General features: G+C 51.0%; 1 protein-coding gene across 1 annotated transcript in view; it reads right to left on the bottom strand.

Annotated features, from left to right (window-relative positions):
- The window catches only part of LIMD1 (LIM domains containing 1), a 62,143-nt gene that overhangs the window by 16,827 nt on the left and 23,495 nt on the right, over positions 1-21,821 (bottom strand). Inside the window, exon 2 of the mRNA XM_029918101.1 lies at positions 15,562-15,663. Coding sequence (XP_029773961.1) covers positions 15,562-15,663 — 102 coding nt within the window. The remainder of the gene's footprint in view (positions 1-15,561; positions 15,664-21,821) is intronic.

The following is a 21,821-nucleotide window of genomic DNA, read 5'->3' as shown; positions in this document are numbered from 1 at the left end:
AGAGAATCCCAAGCAGGCTCCAAGCTGTCAGCACAGAGCCGGATGCGGGGCTTGAATCCACCAACCGTGAGATCATGACCTGAGTTCAAAATAAAGAGTTGGATGCTTAACGGACTGAGCCACCCAGGCGCCTCTCCTTTTCTCTTCATAAAAATGTGATACAGGGGCGCCTGGGTGGCTCAGTCGTTTGGGTGTCCGGCTTCAGCTCAGGTCATGATCTCATGGTTCGTGGGTTCAAGCCCTGCATCCAGCTCTGTGCTGAGAGCTCAGAGCCTGGAGCCTGCTTCAGATTCTGTATCTCCCTCTTTCTCTGCCCTTCCCCTGCTCATGCTGTCTCTCTCTCTCAAAAATAAATCAAACATTAAAAAAAAATTTTTTAATGTGATACAGGTGGGATAAATGTTACCCCATTTCGTAAAGGCTGAGGCTCACAGAGGTCAGTGTGCGGGTCAGGAGCCCAGGTCTGTGTGGCTCTGAAGCACATGCCTGTCCCAAAGCGCCATGAGACCGCCCCGTGAGTGCACACGTGGAACCCACTTACTCTCTTCCTATCAGGGGGTGGAGAACGGAATTTTCTTTCTTTTTTTCTAAGTTTATTTAAGTAATCTCTGTACCCAAGTGGGGCTTGAACTCACGACCCCGAGATGAAGCGTCACATACTTCAGCAGCTGAACTAGCCAGGCCCTCCAGAAATTTTCACTTTTTAAAGCACTTTCTATGTACCAGGCACTTTACCTACATTGTATCTCACTTCATTGTCTTGATGATTCTATAAAAATCCCTCACAACGGCCCTTGTGTGGATACAATGTGTGTGGTGACTGGCTCCCATCTCCCAGGGTAGGCACAGTCAGGACAGTGGGGCCAGGCAGGAAAAGTCATCTTGAGGCTGAATCACTCCGAATCTGGCCGATGACACAGACACCAGCTAACCTGGGAATTCCTGGAATCCCTCAGCACCCGCAAAATCCCATTTGGGTGCAGAAGCCAGAACCCACTGACATACACGCCGGAGCGGCCACCGCCACCAGGTGGCACCAAAGCACAGCCAGGACCAGGCAGCAGGTGGGGGGGGGGGCGGGCGGCGGGGATCTGCACAGCACACCAACTCCAGCACCAACGCCAGGCTGGCTGCTGGGTCGTGGTCACTCACTCATCTGCAACCACGTGACCTGTACTGGAGGCCGTTTAACCTGCCCTGTTTATGCAGCAGCCAGATCAGTCTGGCAAATGCCTACTGTGGCCACAAGGAGGTATGAGTTGGGGCTTGAACCCAGCTCTCTGGCACAAAGTCAGCAAGCACACTTCCCACCACACTATACCCTCCACGTCCCCAAAGGAGAATCTCTCGGGGCGCTTGGGTGGCTTAAGCATCTGACTCTTGATTTAGACTCAGGTCGTGATCTCATGGTTCATGAGTTTGAGCCCCACAACGAGTTCCGTGGTCAGATCCCAGGGCCTGCTTGGGATCCTGTCTCCCTCTCTCTGCCCCTCCCCTATGTGTTCGTTCATTTTCTCTCTCTCTCTCAAAAATAAATAAATGTTTAAAAAAAATTTTTTTAATGGAGCACCTGTGTGGATCAGTTGGTTGAGTGCCTCTCTCAGTTTGTGGGTTCAAGCCCCGCCTCAGGCTCTGCTGACAGCTCAGAATCTGGAACCTGCTTATGATTCTGTGCCTCTCTCTTTCTCTGCCCCTCCCCCTCTCTGTCCCTCTCTCTAAAATAAACTTTTATTAAAAAGAAAAAAATAGGACTTTCTCTCAGGCAGGCGGGGGAGGTGGATCTCCTGGTCTTCCCCATCACACCCCTTCCTCACTCCACTGCCCTTGCTCACTTCCTCCAGCCCCACACGCCTGGAGGTGCGACACCAGGGAGCCTGCCGTGGCTGTCCGTGCTCACACAGAGGACAAGACGGAATGGTCAAGGGGCTTCCTTCCAAGCCTGGCATGCTTCCGAACCCCTGGTGGGTTTGCCAACACACAGACTGCCAGCCCCATCCCCGGAGGCTCTGATGTGGCAGCTCCGGGAGGGGCCTGGGAACGCGGCCTTCCCCAGTGACGCTGCAGGCGCTGGTCCGAGGACCACACCTTGAGAACCGCTCCGATAGGGGCTGCCCCGCGCTGCTCTCTGAGCCAGCGTTCCCACTTAACGTGAGTCACCCTGGTCAAATGTAAGAACTAAGATCGAGATCATTCCTGAGCCATGAGCCACAAACAAAACTGCGAGGAGGAAGGCAGGTCAGTGCCACCTCTTTATAATTCTGGTTTCAGAACATTCCTGCCTCTGGAAAAGGGATTGCTCCCACCAGGAATGTGTATACTTAGTGATGTGTACACCGAAAATGTACCAAATACAGCTTTCCCAGAGCGTTAGAAGAGTCCAACTGTTCTTTATTTTTCAATCACAATAGTTCACGAAATATTGATGAATAAGTGTAGAAACTCATCACAAAGCCACTTCCTACAGGCGGTGAATGGATATTTTATATTTGCCTTCAGGGCCCCCTTCAGCTGAAAAGAGGAAAATGTGGATGAAGCCAGGGTAGCTGTGACAACAGTTAGAGATGTCACAAAGAAAGGGCGGCCATTTGACCTGACAAATAAAGCCAAACATTCCTTCCTTCCAGAAACAGAAACAGCGTGTCTATTCTGGAAAAGTAATTGGCCCTTAGCTGGAAGCCTTCATCACAAATTGCAGCGTCCAAAATACTGCCCAGAGAAGTAAAAACGCAAGGTTTTCTGGACAGTAAGAGGAGTTCCCTGAAAAAAGGAAGTGCACATTAGCCACTGTGTAGATTGCATTTTTATTGTCAAAATTAGCAACTGTTTAGATTTTATTTTTATTGTGCTGTCCCAAGACGGTAACTTCTTTTTTTTTTTAATTAATTTTCTTTTTTTTTAAATTTTTTTAATGTTTTATTTATTTTTGAGACAAAGAGAGATAGAGCATGAGATGGGGAGGGGCAGAGAGAGGAGACACAGAACCGGAAGCAGGCTCCAGGCTCTGAGCTAGCTGTCAGCACAGAGCCCGACGTGGGGCTCGAACCCACAAACGTGAGATCTGACCTGAGCCGAAGTCGCGGAGGCTTAACCCACTGAGCCACCCAGGCACCCCTTTAAATTAATTTTCTTAGTGTTTATTTTTGAGAGAGAGAAAGACACAAAGCGTGAGCAAGGGAGGGACAGAGAGAGGGAGACACAGAATCGGAAGCAGCCTCCAGGCTTGGAGCTGTCGGCACAGAGCCTGACCCGGGGCTGGAACCCACGAGCAATGAGACCATGAATTCAGCCGAAGTCGAAATTGGGATGCTCAACTGACTGAGCCACCAGGCGCCCCCCAACACAGTAACTTCTACCAGTGCTATGCGGCTATTCTTAAGTAAATCTAAGATAATTAAAGTAAAATAATATTCATAATTGAGTTCAAGTGCTTGAACAAGAACATTTCAAGTATCCGGTGGCCACTTGTGACCAGGACAGCTCTGGAACATTTTTGCTTTATCGCGTGAAATTCTACCTGATCTACTTCAAACAGCATCTTCCAGAACAGGTTAACTCTTAAAGTGAATCGCTAATACCAACCAAGCAAAAAACCAATCAAATTAGTTTCGTGCAGATGAAAACAATCAACCTGGATTTTTCCTAGGCTCCCACAGCCTCAGGGGCCCAGGAACAAGGCAGAATGCGGAAAATAGCAAAGCACTCAGGGGAGGGTCCTTGTCTTTGCCACTTTCCCAGAAAGAGAGGTTGGCCCGTCACCTGACCCTGTGGGTTCCTTGGTAGAGGGTGTTGTGGAGGGGACACGGGATCACAGTGCGGAGCCCAACGCAGTGCTGGCTCACTCTAAGTGTTCCGCGTAGGTCACTGTTGGCAGGATCCCATCAAGACCTGCAGTTTCCTGAGCGGAAACCTACATGAGCCCCCATCTCTCTCTGCCCAAACCCGCCAGGTCACTCCTTCCTTCTCAGTTTACCTGCGTAAAGGGCCAGGTTTTTGTTTGGTTTTCCAATTCCATCTGTCAGACTTATTTTCTTGGAAAACGCAACAGTGTGGAAAAATGAAACATCACATCCAAGCTGCAATCTGCTCCGTCACATTGTTGCAAGCGTTTCTCAGTGGTCTCACTTTCGGCGCTTCTCTCCTCCCTGCCGGGGACCGCACTAGAGGAGACCCACCCAATTCTCTCCTCACTGGCTGCTCCCAAGTCTTTTGTTTTTCCTTACAGTTTTACCAATCCATTCTCTTTTGTTTTCCATTCCTACCACTCCAGACGATGATCATCTGATCAGGGAAGAGAACGCTGCACAGAGAAGAGGTCCTGGAGGCCTGCAGAGGGTCTCCTTGGAGCATCAGCACGGGCCTGTGAAGAAACTAACTGAGCCCAGGAGGGAAAGTCACCCACAAGGGCGGAAAACAGTGCCCATTCCCACCAGCCGGAGTGGGAAAACTCACAATCTGTGAGTACTGGGTACTGAGTGAAATGCTCAAAAAGGTTTTGCCCTGGACCCCTCAGCTCTGGAAACATCCTTGTCTCCAAATAACTTAGCTGCATCCCAGAAAAGCTCAAAAAGATTAGAAGGAAGACAGCAATATCCAGGACTCAACGAGGTGAAATTTGCAATGTCTGGCATCCAATCAAAGATTACCAGGCATGCACGAAGGTGAGAAAAACAACCCGTAATTAAGAAAAATAGTCAATCTATGGAAATCAAGCCAGATCTGACACAAATCTTAGAATCAGTAGAAAAAGAGACACAAGTTATTGTTACTGTATTTCCTACGTCCAAAAAGCTAAACAGCGACATGGAAGATCTTTAAAATTGCCCAAATTGAATGGCCAACGACGAAAACTAAACTATAGGAGACGAAAAATACTTTGGATGGGAATAGGAGACTGCACACTGCCAGAGACAAGACAGGTGGATTTAAAGGCATAATAATAAAAACTGGCCGCTCAATGGGGCACCTGTCAGTTAAGTGTCTGTCTTCAGCTCAGGTTATGAACTCGCGCGGTCTGAGGGTTCGAGCCCCTCATCAGGCTCTGTGCTGACAGCTCAGGGCCTGGAGCCTGCTTAGGATTCCGTGTCCCCCTCTCTCTCTGCCCCTCCCCTGCTCATTCTCTGGCTTTCTCTGTCTCTCAAAAATAAATAAACATTTAAAAACTTTTTTATTAAAAACAAACAAACAAGCTGGCCAGTCAATGGCCAAAACGAAACATTCATTTGAGAATGAAACGTTCTCCCTCAAAATGTAAAAGAATTTTAAGAATAAAAAGCACATAAGGGAGCCGTGAGACAACTTTAATTAGTTAAGATTTAATTTAAGGGGCAATTTATTAAACTTAACAAAGAGCAACAAAAGGGGTATAGAGAGTCCCTGTAAGGGGGGGCGGGCGGGGGAGGGGGCAGCAGAAAAATGTGAAGAAGTAGTGGCCAGAAACAGTCCGGATTTGACAAAGACTATAAACGCACACATCCCAAAAGCTCAACGAACCCCAAGCATGGGAAACATACAAAAGACACCAAGAGCCATCATAATCAAATTTCTCAAAATCAATGATAGAAAAGTTAAAAGAAGACAGAGAAAGAAGACATGTTACCTACAGAGAAATAAAGATAAAAAGGATATCAGATTTCTGATGGAAAACAATGGAACAATATTTCTTTTTTGTTTATTTACTTTTGAGAGAGAGACAGTGTGAGCAGGGGAGGGGCAGAGAGAGAGGGAGACACAGGATCCGAAGCAGGCTCCAGGCTCTGAGCTGTCAGCACAGAGCCCAACAGGGGGCTCGAACTCATGGACTGTGAGATCATGACCTGAGCCGAAGTCAGGCACTTAACTGACTGAGCCACCCAGGGACTCTATGGAACAATACTTCGGAGAACCACAAGAGAAAACTATCAACCTAGAATTCTCTCGCCCCACAAAAAAATATCCTTGAAACCCAAAAGTGAAATAAACATGAATTCAGACATACAAAAGCTGAATGGATTCATTACCAGCAGATCTGCACTATAAAAAAAAAAAGTTGAAGGTCTTTAAGCAGAAGGAAAATGGTACCAGATGAAAATCTGGATCTAAACAAAGAAATAAAGAGGACCAGAAATAGCAACAACTTCAGGGATAAATGAGATTTTTTTCTTATTAGTTAAATCTCTTTAAAACATAATTGACTAGAACAATGGGGAAAAAAATTGAGGGACCAGAAACTAACCCTCACTTTTAGGGTGAATTCATTTTTGACACATTTGCCAAGACAATCCAATGGAGAAAGAGCAGTCTTTCCTTTTTCTTTGTTTTTTAATGTTTATTTATTTTGAGAGAGAGGGAGAGAGAGCGCGTGCGTGAGGGTGGGCACACAGTGGGGGGAGGGGCAGAGAGAGAGAGAGAGAGAGAGAGAGAGAGAGAGAGAGAGAGAACCCCAAGCAGGCTGTCTAGTGATCTCAGGAACTGTGAGATCATGACGTGAGCCGAAGTCAGGCACTTAACTGACTGAGCCACCCGGTCACCAAGGGTGGTCTCTTCAACAGACAATGCTGGGAAAATTTCATATCCATGTGCAAAAGAATGAAGTGGGACCCTTACCTCAAACCATATAAAAACCTAATCGAAATATATTAAAGACCTCAACCTAAGAGCTAAGGCTATAACGTTCAGAAGAAAATATGAGCATGAGTCTTTGTGACCTTGGGCTGGGCAGGGTTTTCTTATACAAAGCACCAAAACCACAAGAAACAAAAGAAAAAAACAGATAAATTAGACTGCACCAAAATTGAAACTTATGTGCTGCAAATAATAACATCAAGAAAGTGAAATGACAGTCCATAGAAGGAGAGAAAATATTTGCAAATCATATACTGGAGACTCATATGCAAAACATAAAACTCTATCAAAATGAAATAATAAAAAGATTAAAAACCCAATGAAAAAAATGGGTAAAGGATCTGAATGGACATTTACCCAAATAAGACATGCAAAGCAGTCCATGAAAAGATGGTCAACATCATGGCGCCACAGTGGCTCAGTAGGTTAAGCATCCAACTTGGGCTCAGGTCATGATCTCACCATTTGTGAGTCTGAGCCCCACGTCATCTCACTGCTGTCAGCACAGAGCCTGCTTTGGATCCTCTGTCTCTCTCTCTCTCTGACCCTCTACTACTTGCACTCTCTCAAAGAGTAAATATTAAAGAAAAAAAAGAGGGGCGCCTGGGTGGCTCAGTTGGTTAAGCGTCCGGCTTCGGCTCAGGTCATGATCTCACAGTTGGTGGGTTCAAGCCCTGTGTCGGGCTCTGTGCTGACAGCTCAGAGCCTGGAGCCTCCTTCTGATTCTGTGTCTCCCTCTCTCTCTCTGCCCTCCCCTCCTTGCACTCTCTCCCTTTCAAAAATAAATATTTTAAAAGTTTATAAAAAAATATCATGTTCGATTCCTCACACTAGCCACATTTCAGGTGTTCACGTGGCCATCGGCTGCCATAGCGGATGCTTTGAGTCTAGAGTTCAGGAAATAGGGAGCTAGAGGCCAATGGAAGGCAAAGGGGGTGGGGGGTGAGGCAAACTGCAGGACCACAGACACGTCCCCCGGTGACTGCGGCAGATGCCCGGGACCTCATCACGCACGCGCACGCAGGCCTCGGAAGCAGGACTGTGCAGGTGCGGTCAGGGGTCTGCAGCGAACAGGAGCACAGAGCCCCATCGGGCTCCATGACGGAGGCGGTGGGTGTAAAAGAAATGGTCAGTGAGGGGACACGAGGGAGGAAACAGGGAGGGAAGGGAAAGTAATGCAGAAGAAGGATGGAAGGGTCCTTATTAGCCTGGGGCCTGCAGAGGCATAGAACCCATGGGGTATGTGCATATGTGTGCACATACGTGTGTGGGAGTGCCAACCTGTATGTGTGCCCGTGTGCCTGCATGTGTGTTCGCATGTGTAACTGTACACACAGAAACAGAGAGAGAGATTAAAAGGAATTGGCTCAGGGGCGCCTCGGTGGCTCAGTTGGTTAAGCATCCAACTTCGGCTCAGGTCATAATCTCGCAGTTCTTGAGTTCGAGCCCCACATCGGGCTCTGTGCTGACAGCTCAGAGCCTAGAGCCTGCTTCTGAGTCTGTGTCTCCCTCTCTCTCTGCCCCTTTCCTGCTCATGCTCGGTTTTGGTCTCTCTCTCTCAAATATAAATAAACATTTTAAAAAATTTAAAAAAAAAAGGAATTGCTCATATGATTATGGAGGCTGACAAGGGCGCCAAGGTCAGCAGCAGGCAAGCCGGATGCCCAGGAGAGCCGATGGCGTCATTCCAGCCCATTCAGCCCAGGGTGAATGGATGTCCTTGCTCAAGGCAGTCAGGCAGGAGGTAATCCCCTGACTTGTGGGAAGGTCGGCGTTTTGGGGTCTATGCGGGCCTTCAACTGATTGGGCAAGGACCACCCGCATCAGGGAGAGATACCTACTTTACTCAGTCTACCAATTGTTACTCTCTTCCAGAAACATCCTCGCAAACATTCTCAGAATAATGTTTGTCCAAACGCCCAGGCACCTGTGGCCCAGTCCAGCTGACACACTAAATTCGCCATCACAGGGCCAGAGTTGGGGACAGACACTTTAGAGAACATTTGAGAGACAGAAGATTGAAGAAAGCAAAAAAACAGATACTCTCAACGAGAGAGCCAAAGAGACCCACGTCGTGTCTATGATGTCAGAAGAAAGTTCAGACTTTCAAAAAGACTTTATTCCCTAAATCCAGAATTCTGGCTGGGAGATGAGGCACCGGGTTCAATGTCTTCATGCTAATTAGGGTGCAGGGCCCCCCCCACCCCCGCCACGTACCAGAGCAACCACCCAAAACCACGTGTGCATGCTGTCACGCACATGGAATGTACGTGTGGCAAGTAGGCATGGGTCACGCCGGAGTCACTGTACAGTGTAGCTCTCCACTATCCCAGACCCTGCTAATGTCACGAGGAATCTGATGGTTTCCCCCTGTCGGGGACCTCACGGCCTCAACAAAGTCTGTTCTGGGAAACCATGTCTGGCCCCAAGTCAGGTGCCCCCAGCAGGATGGGGTTTGCCAGAGACGAATACAAGAGACCCTTGTAACAGCACGCCAAGTCAAGGGCACCCTCTCCCTCTGCCGACCCACACAGCCCCTTGCCGGCTCGTTTATTTTGGTTGCTTCCTGACTTCTTCCTCGCCCACTGGCTTCCTGGAGTCCGTGCCCACTCTTCCTTCCTCCCACTCCTGATCCCCCGCTTCTCCCTTAGATCCAGCTGATTCATGCAGCTTACTCACAACTGCTGAACGTGGCAAGAAACACTGGCGTGAGTCAACGGCTCAGAAATTCAGGCATCGAGGCCTTTAATCCAGGTCTCTCGTATCTCCCCTCTTCCAAGGCTCGGGCTGTCCTGCATTCATGACCAGAGAATCTCTGAAAACCCAGCGTCTGCCAACACAAGACCGCAGATGCAAAGCCAGCGCCCTGTCTTCGGCACACGTCCTCTCCGAGCAAGGGGACCCTCACACGGTGGCGGGAGCGGAGGCCGTGGGTCCACACGGTCCTGGGCCCAGGCGCCGAGCACACTACGGGACAGCAAGGTAACCAGCCGCAAGGCAAGGACGCTCCCAAGCCTCTGTCTGCTCGCCTGGAAAAGGAAGCCGACGATACCGCTGAGCCCGCTGGACTGTTCGCGGACTTAGCGAGCTCCCGTGGGCGGCGGGCTCGCTGTGGGGGACGGTCCGCCGTAAGCGGGACAGCGCACCGACAAGCTACTTAGAAACACCGCCCAGCAGTGCATTAAAGCAAGCCCTCCTGGTGCCGGCTCCGCTATTTCAGAATCTCTGGGCATTTTCAAATGCTGGGTGGACGAGGCAGTGTACAAAGTCAACGACAAAATAAATAAACAAGGGGCGCCTGGGTGGCTCAGTCGGCTGAGTGTCCGACTTCAGCTCAGGTCATCATCTCACGGTTCGTGAGTTTGAGCCCCACGTCGGGCTCTGTGCTGACAGCATAGAACCAGCTTCGGATCCACTGTCTCCCGCTCTGGTCTGCCCCTCCTCCACTCATGCTCGCTCGCTCTCTCTTTCTCTCTCAAAAATAAAAATAAGGGACGCCTGGGTGGCTCAGTCGGGTAGGCATCTGACTTCGGCTCAGGCCATGATCTCACAGCCGTGGGCTGACAACGCAGAGCCTGGAGTCTGCTTCAGATTCTGGGTCTCCCTCTCTGCCTCTCCACTACTCACTCTCTGTCTCTCTGTCTCTCTCAAAATAAAGACATAAAAATTTTTTTAATAAATAAAAAAAAAAGCATTTTAAAAAAGGAAGTACACGTGAGCTCAGGGGCAGCATTTAAACTCTGTAAGAAAATGAAAGAGCTACATGAGCACCATTCCAATCCCAGGACCTGCTGGACGAGGGGCCACCAATCAGAAACCTCGGACTTACTCAAGAACCCCAGTTCCATGACGCGGGCCTCAATTCTGGCTGTTTTCTTTACCTGAAGCAATGAAGTGTGGTACTGTTAGAAGTCCAGTTGCAGACTCATCAGTAACTTCCCGTGACTGGGTCTAAAGGGGTGAGGTTTCGCCGTGAAATCCATTCGCAGTCTTTAACCTCCGCCAGGGTTTGGATTTTGGAAGGTGGGATGGGCGACAGCATATAGAGTCCTCACTTAAAGTGTGCGTCCCCGAGGCATGACGGGCAGGTCACAGCGCAGGGCCCGCCCGGGGCAGAAGCACTAGGCACAACATGAAGGCCGCCTGTCCTGGCCGTGACTCACACGTCCCGACACTGTCCCCTGGGTGGACCCCGCCGGCTCGCACGGGCCCTTCTCTGCGCCTGGGCCTGCGGGGGCACAGTTTCCACCCGCCTGGAGCCTGCGCCCCCATCCCATGCCCAGGCCCTCGTGTTCTCTGGGCTTTGGGGAGGGAGAGCACATGGAATTTTCAGCTGGTACAGATGAAAATGCAGAGCCACGAACACGCACGTGGCAACAGGCTTCGCCTGGACTCCATGATGGGGGCTGTTTAGTCTTTACAAAAGGAACAAAACATCCCATGTTTTGGATCTAAACCTGCCTGCAGCAAGGACACAGAGCCTTGCCTTCCTTCTCCCTCACAGGCTGTTCTGGAAGGTGCCAGATAGAGCCCCACTCTGGAGAGCCCCACTCTGGAGAGCCACTCTTGACCCACACGTCCAGACCCGCACCTTTTCTTCCTCCTCATCCTACCTCCCTCAGCCACAGATGGGCGCCAGCTTCTCCTCTGGCCACTCAACACCAGGCGTCAGACACAGAGCGTGGCCGCCGGCCAAGGCCAAGGCCAAGGCCATGCCTGCCCCCTGCACTGACCCTCCTCCTGCTCCACACCATGCCAACGGCTTCCTCAGGGCGTCCAGCTGAGGGCACAGCCACTTGGGGTGGGCGGGACCCGTGGCGTGGCGGGAGAAGGGACAACCCCCACATCTCCATGGCAACCACACACATTGCCACCCAAGGAGCAATCAAGAGAGGAGGGACTTGAGCCGACCACACAAAGGCCCACAGGCCGCACCCTGAATGCTGACCTCTGGGCAGCACACCAAGGAAACAATTCAGCAGAGGATAAAGGGGGTGTGGGCGGAGGGGGGGGATGGGCCCTTTGGAACAGAACTGCGGGCCAGTGCAGTCGATCATTATGCTGAAGACTGCAGAGACGCGGGTGGGTCCATGGCATGTTCGATCAAAAAAAATAGAACATTATTCACATGCTTTGATCACAGCTCTCCAAGCCGTGTATGCCTTTGGGCAAAACCTAGACGGGAAAACATACAAGTAAAAACACTTGTGCTAGAATCACACACTAGGTCTCTACCCTTGATTTTCTCTGCGGGGGCGCCTGGGTGGCTCAGTCGGTTAAGCATCTGAGTCTGTTTCAGCTCAGATCATGTTCTTATGGTTCATGAGTTCGAGCCCTGCATCAGGCTCTGTGCTGACAGTGCGGAGCCTGCTTGGAATCCTTTCTCGCTCTCTCTTTCTCTCTGCCCCTCCCCCACTCTTGCTGTCTCTGTCTCTCTCAAAATAAAGCTAAAAAAATAAGAGTGGGGCAGTTAGCTGCCTGAGCCACCCAGGCGTGCCTAGCGAGGTCATCTTCACAATGAAATGGGAAACATACAGAAACATATAGAAAACATAACTATATACTCACTAACATACACACTAACCGGCCAGAGACACGGGCATACGCAAAGCTAATTCGATCCAGGAGCCTTGGATTCTGGCACCAGCTCTGTTCCTAGGTCTTTAATCTTGAGAAATTCTCTTCCCCTTTCTGGGTCCCCATGTTCTCTTCCACCAGTGACAGAGGGCCCGGCCCCGGCTGAGCCGTCTGCTTGGCGGCAGTGTTCAGTGACACCCGGCAGTGTTCAGTGACACCCGGCAGTGTTCAGTGACACCCCTGGGGACCTGCGGAGCCGGGACACGAAGCGCCCAGGCACCTCCCGCTGAACATAGTCCCAGGGCGGTAATAAGTCAACTGAACAAAGCGAATCACTTCTAGTGCCCGAGAGATGCTGCTCAGACGCAGGCCTGGGTCTCCAAGCGCTCCCTGCGAGCACAGGGGACGCTGTGTGTCCCCAGGCCCTTGGCGAAAGGGAATGTGTGCCACTCGCTTCCTGACGGGGCCCTGTCCTCACCTCTTCAACGACTCTGTTCCAGGGCTGGCGTGCCGGCTCCAAAGTCACAGAGTGACTTCACAGTCTACAGGACAGCACCAGTAAGAAAGCAGGGCCTGCCGAGCTCAAGGGGGGTAAAATGGTTCCTTCCTGCTAGGGGACTAGGGAAGACTTCCTGGAAGAGGCAGCCTTTGAGCTGGGCCCTAATGGCTGGACAGACTTAAATGTATGGAGTGGGGAGAGTAGATCAGTGTGATCAGAGTCAGGGAAGTAGAAAAGAGAGTTCAGTCTGTGACCAATTACAGGAAGCATTAAGCCGGAGGCCACAACACAAGGGCCTTAGAGGCCAGACCGAGTCAATCCAGCCAGCTGTGTGTGCCGTGTCTGCACCCGCCATCATTTGAAGAAAAATTCAACCGTTACAGAACCGACAGGTAGTCAGGCAGCCCCAAGTGGCACCAACTGACTTTCCAGTACCCACCCCAACTCTGAAAACCTTTCTTTGCTCAAATGGCAAGTGCTTGAGATGGAAAAAAAGCTTCTATTTAATATTTTCTTTTCTTCCGGAAAACAGCAAATATTGAGAACCAGTTGCAGGAGCCAAAAGTCAAAAATAATTTAAAAAATATTTTTGATGTTTATTTTTGAGAGAGAGCAAGCGTGCACACACCCAAGCAGGGGACTGGCAAAGAGAGAGAGGGAGACACAGAATCCGAACCAGGCTCCAGGCTCTGAGCTGTCAGCACAGAGCTGGACATGGGACTCGAACCCACAAACCGTGAGATCATGACCTGAGCGGAAGTCAGATGCTTACCCAACGGAGCCACTCAGGCGCCCCAAAATAATTTTTTACAAAGAGGCAGGATCCCAACTCTTGTCCAGATAAGACTCAAACACACTGTCAAAGATTTAATTTAACTCATCAGTTAATGTGGGGACCAGTAGGATGTTACATCTGCGATAGTGCAAAGAACCCCAGCTATGTGGCCATCAGGAGCGCTGAAATACTTGCTTTGGCAGAAGCAAAACCAACCTCCACAGGGCGATGGACAACTGAATCTCCCCCAGACACAGTCTGCATTGTTAGGGACAAGAATGGCGGCTGCCATTGGGATTCTACAACTTAAGGTGCAGCGCGGCTCAAAGACAACGAGAAGCCGCAGGCACAGCAAAACGGACCCTCAGACCACGCCCACACTTCCAGACCACGCCCACACTTCCGGGGAGCCTGCTCTGCAGACTCCTGACTCACCTCTAAGGCTCTCACGTTTTCCCTGCGGAGGTGAACACTCATCAATACACGAACTGTAGACTCTCCCGCACGCGTTTTACGCAGCGAGGACTTAGTACGGGGTTTCGAGCCCCGGCGTGTGCCTAGTCGTCACAGCTGGCAGGCCATGCCCACCTGGCTCACTCTAGATGGGATTCAGGAAGCTCTCTGGGCACAAACCAGCAGAGAGCAAATCTCCCCCTCCTTTCTCCAGAGGGCTCTGAAATGGGAAGGCTGGCAGTAATCCACATGCTCAGGCCTGAGCACACCCTGGAGTCCCCTGAAGAGACAGGAACAGCATTCTTGCCCATTCTAGAAACTCCACCCCCAGAGCTCCTGAGTTTGCTGATCACGGTGGGACCTGGGCATCACTGGCTTTTAAAACCCCCTCAGGGGGGCGCCTGGGTGGCTCAGTCAGTTGGGCCTCCAACTTCAGCTCAGGTCAGATCTCACGTTCGTGGGTTCGAGCCCCGCGTCAGGCTATGTGCTGACACCCAGCTCAGAGCCTGGAGCCTGCTTCCGGTTCTGTGTCTCCTTCTCTCTCTGCCCCTCCCCCTCTCATGCTCTGTCTCTCTCTGTATCAAAAATAAATAAAACATTAAAAAAAAAATTTTAAAACCCCCTCAGGGAGGGGCGCCTAGGGGGCTCAGTCGGCTAAGCGTCCAACTCTTGATCTCAGCTCAGGCCATGATTTCACGGTTCATGAGTTCAAGCCTCACATCAGGCTCTCTCCACCTCTCCCCTGTATGTGTGCATGCTCACTCTCTCTCTTTCTCTCTCAAAATAAATAAATAAATGTAACAAAAAGAAAGAAGAGCTCCTAGGGGATTCTAATGAAGAGCCAGGATTGAGAACCGCTGGGCCAGATAATAAGACTCCTTTGTTCCGGACACTCTGGCTTTATTGTACCGTTTCCTTGTCATTTGTAGCAGCTAGCCTCAGCATAGGACTGGAGAACAGCGGCGGGATATTTTCTAAAAAACATTCCTCAAAGTTAATCTTTGGTAGAGACCATAAAACAAGCACAGTTCCGGACCTGGTCAGACTTGGCAAACATCCCGAATGCGCTAGAATCTTCCACTGCGCTTGCCATCAATCCAAGGAGCAGTCTGCGGGGCTGAGCACAGGCCTGCTCTCCTAATTCGCGTGTATGGAGCAAAGAGGCCGATGTGTGCGCTCACAGGCACTGACGCCTCGGTGGTGTGCACACACGGCCATTCACGCACACACTCACACTTCACGCTCACAGAGGGGCCTCCGAATCAGAGAGTGGGGTCACAGAGTTATGAAAGGGCCCCGCCTCACATTGGAGTAACTGACTGACTTTTGATCGGCTGGTCCCACAGTGGGGGAGGTAATGGACAGGGCAGATGACGGTGGACTCCCCCCACCCCTGCCCCTCTGAGACCTCTGATACGCATTACAAACCTGATGTTACTACAGATTGCCTGGAACCCGCTCATCACTTCCCCAAGGCCAACCCTGGGCATGTGTCCCTTCCTCTGATGGCCCAGCGCTGGGGGCTCTCAAGGCCCCCGACCTGCCTTTCTGTGGCACGACAGAAGGCCTGGGTCAAGCATTTCCAGGAAGGATGCTCTCCCCTGTCCTCCCTTTCTTGGTCCCCCTGGTCCTTGTCCCCGCCACGCCCCATACTCACTGCAGGCCGCGCAGGTGAAGCACGCATCGTGGTAGAGGTTCCCCATAGCCTGGCAGGCCTGGCCGGCCCCGAACACCCCTTTGCTGCATTTCACGCAGGCTCCTGCGAAGCAAGAACATGTCGGTGAGTCAAGGGGAGACAGAGAAAACGGAGTCATAGAAAAGCCAGTGAACAAAGTGAGATGCTTGTCCGTCCCCATAACCAGCCCATCACCAAATCCAGTGCGTTACTCCTTTGAGATTTCTCTCTCTCTCTCTCCATCAGCTTTCAACTCCAGGAAACAGCCACCAGGCTGGCCTTCAGGCCCCCGCCCCCAAGCCCCACGCTGCCCTCCACACTGGTGTGCTGATATTCAGAAAAAAAATCTCTGCTTTGTCAATCTACCACCCAGCCCAAAGCTCTCAAAGGCTCCCAGTGTTTATCAGACGGCGTCCAAAAAACTGCACCACGATTATCACCTGCCCAGCACGCAGGACGGGTGATGTCAACAAAATTATTTCCTTCAATTCTCAATGGGAACCAACGAGGGTTGATAATCCTCCTTTTTTCTTTTTAATTTATTTATTTATTTTGAGAGAGAGGCAGAGAACCCCAAGCAGGCTCTGCACTGTCAGCACGGAGCCCGAGATGGGGCTCGAACTCACGAACTGTGAGATCATGATCTGAGCTGAAATCATGAGTCAGATGTTTAACCTACTGAGACACCCAGGCGCCCTGATGAGACTCACTTTTTACAAAGTATCAGGCCACCAGCCCCGGGTCAGGCCCTTCCCTGCCCCCTCACCTCCAAACAAGTCCCACCGGGTCCCAGGTCTCAGCTTTTGCCCACAGGCTCCCCTACACCCAGCCTTTGTCCCTTCAAGTCCCCAGGCCTCCCTCCCTCTCCACTCTCGGGCTCTGACCACAACATGGTGAAACAGAAATTAGAGAGCCAGGCTCTAACTTTAGCCTCCCCGCCCACTCACTTCCCCCACGGCGTGAGTTAACCTGGAAACTTCTGGGAGCATCAGCCCTCCATTAGGAACAAGAGGTTAACCACCCACCCACCCCACACCCTGCCCTGCATGTCCCCAGGAGCAGCAGGTAGCCGTGAAGGCTGCTCTGCAAATCACCAAGTTCACTGCTGTTGGTCCTGCCTCAGCTACAAAGCATCTGTCGAGCCCGCTCTTGAACTAGAACCCCTACAATCTCCTATGTGACTAGCGCAGATCATTTGAACTCCGTGCCGTCTGGTGTTTCGTCCGTAAGATGGGATGGTGGCAGCCCCTCGCAGGCTTACAGGGAGAGAACACGCCAGGGGTACTTGGTACAGCACCCTTCATTGGGCATACGTTCAGTGACCAGGCACACATGTAGCAAGGATGCAAAAAGGCTATGCATTCAGCAAAAAGTCGCTTCCACGTGAGATGGGCTCTCTAAGAAGTTCCAGCCCTCCCAGGATGGTACCCTGTGAGTAAGCCAGAACTGTCCCTGTCTAGACCGACCCAGAATCTCTGTGGTTGGAGCCCAGGCTATGCCAGTGCACATAAAGGAGGTGCTGGGGCTTCTTTTCCAAAGAACTCCTTCATTAGAGTCAAATGAAAAACATCACAATTATGTAAATGATGCATGAAATTAAAAAAAGTTCAGGGAGTAAATATACCAAAATATAAAGAGCAGCTGCTTGGGGCGTTTGGGTGGCTCAGTCAGTGGAGCGTCCAATTTCGGCTCAGGTCATGATCTTACGGTTCGTGAGTTCAAGCCCTGCGTCGGGCTGTATGCTGACCGCTCTGAGCCTGGAGCCTGCTTCCGATTCTGGGTCTCCCTCCCTCTCCGCTCCTCCCTCACTTGCACTCTCTCTCAAAAATAAATAAACATTAAAAAAATTTCTTAAGTGGTTTCTTGAGATTATGAAATTATGGCTGGTTTTACTTCTTTGCATTTTCTCTATTAAAAAAAAATTCTGGGGTGCTTGGGCGGCTCAGTTAGTTAAACATCTGACTTGGACTCAGGTCATGATCTCACAGCTTGGGAGTTCGAGCCCCACGTCGGGCTCTGTGCTGACAGCTCAGAGCCTGGAGCCTGCTTCGGATTCTGTGTCTCCTTCTCTTTCTGCCCCTCCCTGCTGCATTCTTGTCTTTCTTTCTCTCTCAAATATAAACACTGAAAAAAGTTCTAGTCTCTCTAGACTAGAAAGATCTAATGGCAAAAGCATCCAAGTATGTTTAAATATATCGTAGGACATTTAACCTTTTGAACACATGCACGCACAGAGGTCCCCAGCATCCGTGGGGTGACCAGCCTGGGCTCCCCTTGGCTAACGCTGGTGTCAAGCTCTTGTCAGGCTGCGAACGCCAGCCTTCTGTCTACGGGGTGGAAAGCCCTGCATTTCAGAGTCCTATCGATTCAAGTTGACAGGCTATGTCACCCTCAAAGGCGGTCCAGGCTAACACACGGTTCACGAAAGCACACACACCAGGTTCCCAGAGAGCCAAGGGCCCTCCACTCCACCTACACTGCCTTTAGGAAGCAGATGAGGCCGTTAGGAGGAATAACATGGTGTCAGCCTGGAAATCTAGCTGTTGGGAGGAATTTGTTTATGGAAAGTTCTAAAGAACACAAGTAGTAGTTACCTGTAGTTCTTCTGTTTCACCATTTTATTATGAAATTTTCAATCACGCAGAAAAACTGAAAGATCGGGTAGGAAACACCCATACACCCCTCACCCCAATTCTCCAATTGGGAACATTCTGCTGTCAATCAGTCCAATAACCCGTCTTATTTTTTTTAATCTTTTATTTATAGAACCCGTCTTATTTTTGAGGCATTTCAAAGTAAGGTGCAGAGAGCACTCCGTGTCATCCCTGAACACGTCAGCCTGCAAATCATCAACAAGACTTTATCATTTCCTTACAGTTGTTTTTCTTAAGAGAAAAGTCACAAACAGCAAAACACCCCAATGAAAAGTCTACCGTCCAATGAGTTTTGACAAATGACCTGCGTGAGGCAAGCCCCGGCCAGGATACAGAATATTTCCAACACGCGAGCAAAGTCCCCAGTGGCCTTGCCTTCCAGCTTCAGCAAATGTGCTCATGAAGAAAAAATGCTCTCTAAAACAAACACCAAATATCAGGCCATGGTGTGGTATTAATTATACTATTTGGTGATTCTGCGATCCGCTTCCAGACCACCTGCCCAAGCCCGCCGATAGACCTGACAGGGGACCCTACAACATGCAACAAAGGCCAGTGTGACAGGCGGCCACAAAAGCACAGTCAGAGCAGACCACTCACAGGCTGGATGGAAGGAAGGTCAAGGCCACGGGACTGTAACTCGGCTCACACACACACACACACACAACAAAACCACACCCAAGGCAACATCACCCCTTCCCTGTTAATCACGGTGACCTCATGGCTTAGCTGCAGAGAGCGGAGGAGCGTGCGGTGTGGACAGCCCTTCAGCCTGCGCCCGGGGCGGACGTGGGAAGAGCACCAGCCTTGTAGACAGTGCACTGAAGCTGAAAGCGGGGACAGATCTCTGGAGTCAGGGATGCAGCCGACTCCCGAGGAGGACGTGGACTCACCTTGTTTGGATGTGGGGAATGACATCAGATGCCCTCCCCCAGCCCCGCTCAAAAGCCAATGGCGGGATGACAGCATCATCAAGTGGACAAGAACAGGTGCCCGGGCCCCCCGGGGGTTTCCTGCCACTTTATCACGGCGGGTCAGGTCTCTGTCGCTCCCCGTAGCCAGCATAGCAACAGTCTCCTCTGGCTTCCTCCTCACCTGAGGGCTCTGACCTACTGACTTCTACCTCCCTGGAATGTTCTCTTACTCTGTGTCCTCCAGGCTGCTGACCTCCTTTCCCAGCACTCGGAATATCCAGCACCGACACAAAGCAAGGAAGGAAGCCGCTGAGGCTCGAAGCTGTTGGTCCAGAGTGAGGAAGAGCCCGTGAGGCCAAGTAGGGGGGAAAGTATTTCATCCTTGTGCCTTGTGGTAAATGGATAGAAAAGTATCCATTTACCATCTGACTGGGTGGCTCAGTGGTTGAGCAGAACACCCGATTTCGGCTCAGGTCATGATCTCATGGTTGGTCAGTTTGAGCCCCACATTGGGCTCTCTGCTGACAGCTCAGAGCCTGGAGCCTGCTTCAGATTCTGTCTCCCTGTCTCTCTGCTCCTCCCCTGCTCGTGGGCTGTCGCTGTCTCTGTCTCTGTCTCTCTCTCTCTCAAAATTAAACATTAAAAAGTTTTTTTAATTAAAAAATAAAATTGAGCAGAAGGTAAAGAGTCTCCATGTGTTCCTGTCCTCCCCCACATTCTCAGCCTCCCCCACTATCACCATCCGCCACCAGAGCCCTATATTTGTTCCAACTGATGGACCTACGCTGACACATCATCACCCACAGTCCGTAATTTACAGGAGGTGCTGAACATCCAATGGGTTTGGGCAGAAGTAGAATGACGCCCGGCCACCATTACAGCATCCTGCAGGAGTTTCCCTGCCCTAAACTTCCGCGTTCCATCTAGTCCTCCCTCCCTCCCCCTACCCTGGCAGCCACCGAACTTCCTACTGTCTCCGCGGTTCTGCTTCTTCCAGAACATCACGGGAGTGGAGCCGTACAGTGTGCAGGCTTTTCAGATTGGTATCTCTTGCTGGGTAATACACATTCAAGCTCCCTCCATGACTTTTCATGGCCTGACAGCTCATTTCTGGTCAGCACTGAATAAGATCCCATGGTCTGGATGGACCACAGTGTATCCATCCGTTCACCCCCTGAAGGACATCTGGGTGGCTTTCAAGCTTGGCCAATTACGAATAAGGCTGCTGTTAATATTCAGAGAGAGGACGTTGGCGTGGAGCTGAGATCCAATTCATTCGGACAAATACCATAGAGCAAGACTGCTGGGTTGTAAGAGTATGTTTAGTTTTGTTAAAAAAAAAAAAAAATTGTCCAACTGTCTTCCAAAGTGGCTGTAAGGGATTCTTTTACAAATCATAATGTCCCCACAGGAAAGGGCAAGGACTAGGGACAGTTTCCTGTTTTAAATGAGGGACACCGGGAGGCAAAGAGCCACCGAGGATTATGCGAGAGCTTCAACCACCTGTCCGTTGCGGCCTGCGGCCCAGGTAGGACTCGCAGTCTACGTCCCCTCTGACCTACCGGAAAGGGCAGAGACCTGCCTTTCTATTTTAGTACCTCCCCCAACACCAGCAAACCAGAGGGCCCCATACTCGGCAGGTACCAGACAAGGATGGACGTATTCAAGGGCAGAGGTGAGGGAGGGGCTGGGAGGGCGAGCCAAGGTCAGGAAAAGGTACGAGAAGGCACAGAGACAGGAAAGCCGGAGGAATGTGCACAACAGTGGATGAGCCAGCTGAGCTGGAGGTGGGGACAGGACGCAGGGAAACTCCCGACAGGCCCCCTGGGCCACCGGAAGTGACGTTCTGCACCAGGAGGTGTGTGTGGGGTAGGAGAAGGAGGGCACACTGCACAGCAAAGGCTGGAGGCAGGATTCGCAAGGGGCTGCAGGGGCCACGGCTTCCTGGGGGGGTGGGGGGGAGGCTCGAAGACTGCCGTGGACCCCTGTGGCTCAGGCCTCCTGGGCCACTCCCCGCCAGAACCTCCCAGAAGCAGGGACTCTACCTCAACACTTGACCTGCCCCCCTAGGCTGGCCAGCTCTCATCCGGGAGGCCCCGCTGGGCAGGCCAGCGCCTCGGGTGGGCGGTTCTCCAGTGCTTTCTCCTTTTTTTTCTTCTTAAATTTTTTAAGTTGTTTACATATTTTGGAGGGGACAGAGAGAGAGAGTGAGGAGGGGCAGAGAGCGAGAGGGGGGAAAGAGAGAATCCCAAGCAGGCTCCACACTGCCAGCACAGAGCCCGATGGGGGGATTCAACTCATGAGCCATGAGATCATGACCTGAGCCAAAACCAGGAGTCTGACACTTAACCGACTGAGCCCCTGTCCAGAGCTTTCTCTACGGTCTTCCAGGTGATAAGCAGAAAAACTGCGCACCAGTGACAAACTCTACCAACGCTATGATGGATCATAATGTCCTCATGAAGCCAAAGCAATAAAATGGGCCTTAGAGCTTTCCAACTCGGTAAAGGGAAAGAGACACGTTTTACTACTACAGCAACTTGACAAGTTGTTGTTACCGTTATCAGCACTGCTGTTGTTTTGGCGGCAGGTTAGCGGCACTGGAGAAACACAACCCAGGCTGGCCTCTCTGTGTGCACAACAGGGGTTCTCAAAGCGCTGAAAGCAGGAGAAA

The sequence above is a fragment of the Suricata suricatta genome, chromosome 12 (assembly GCF_006229205.1).
Source record: "Suricata suricatta isolate VVHF042 chromosome 12, meerkat_22Aug2017_6uvM2_HiC, whole genome shotgun sequence".
Taxonomy (NCBI): Eukaryota; Metazoa; Chordata; class Mammalia; order Carnivora; family Herpestidae; genus Suricata; species Suricata suricatta.
Note: the sequence above shows the minus strand (reverse complement) of the source record. Positions and strands in the feature narration are given on the sequence as shown.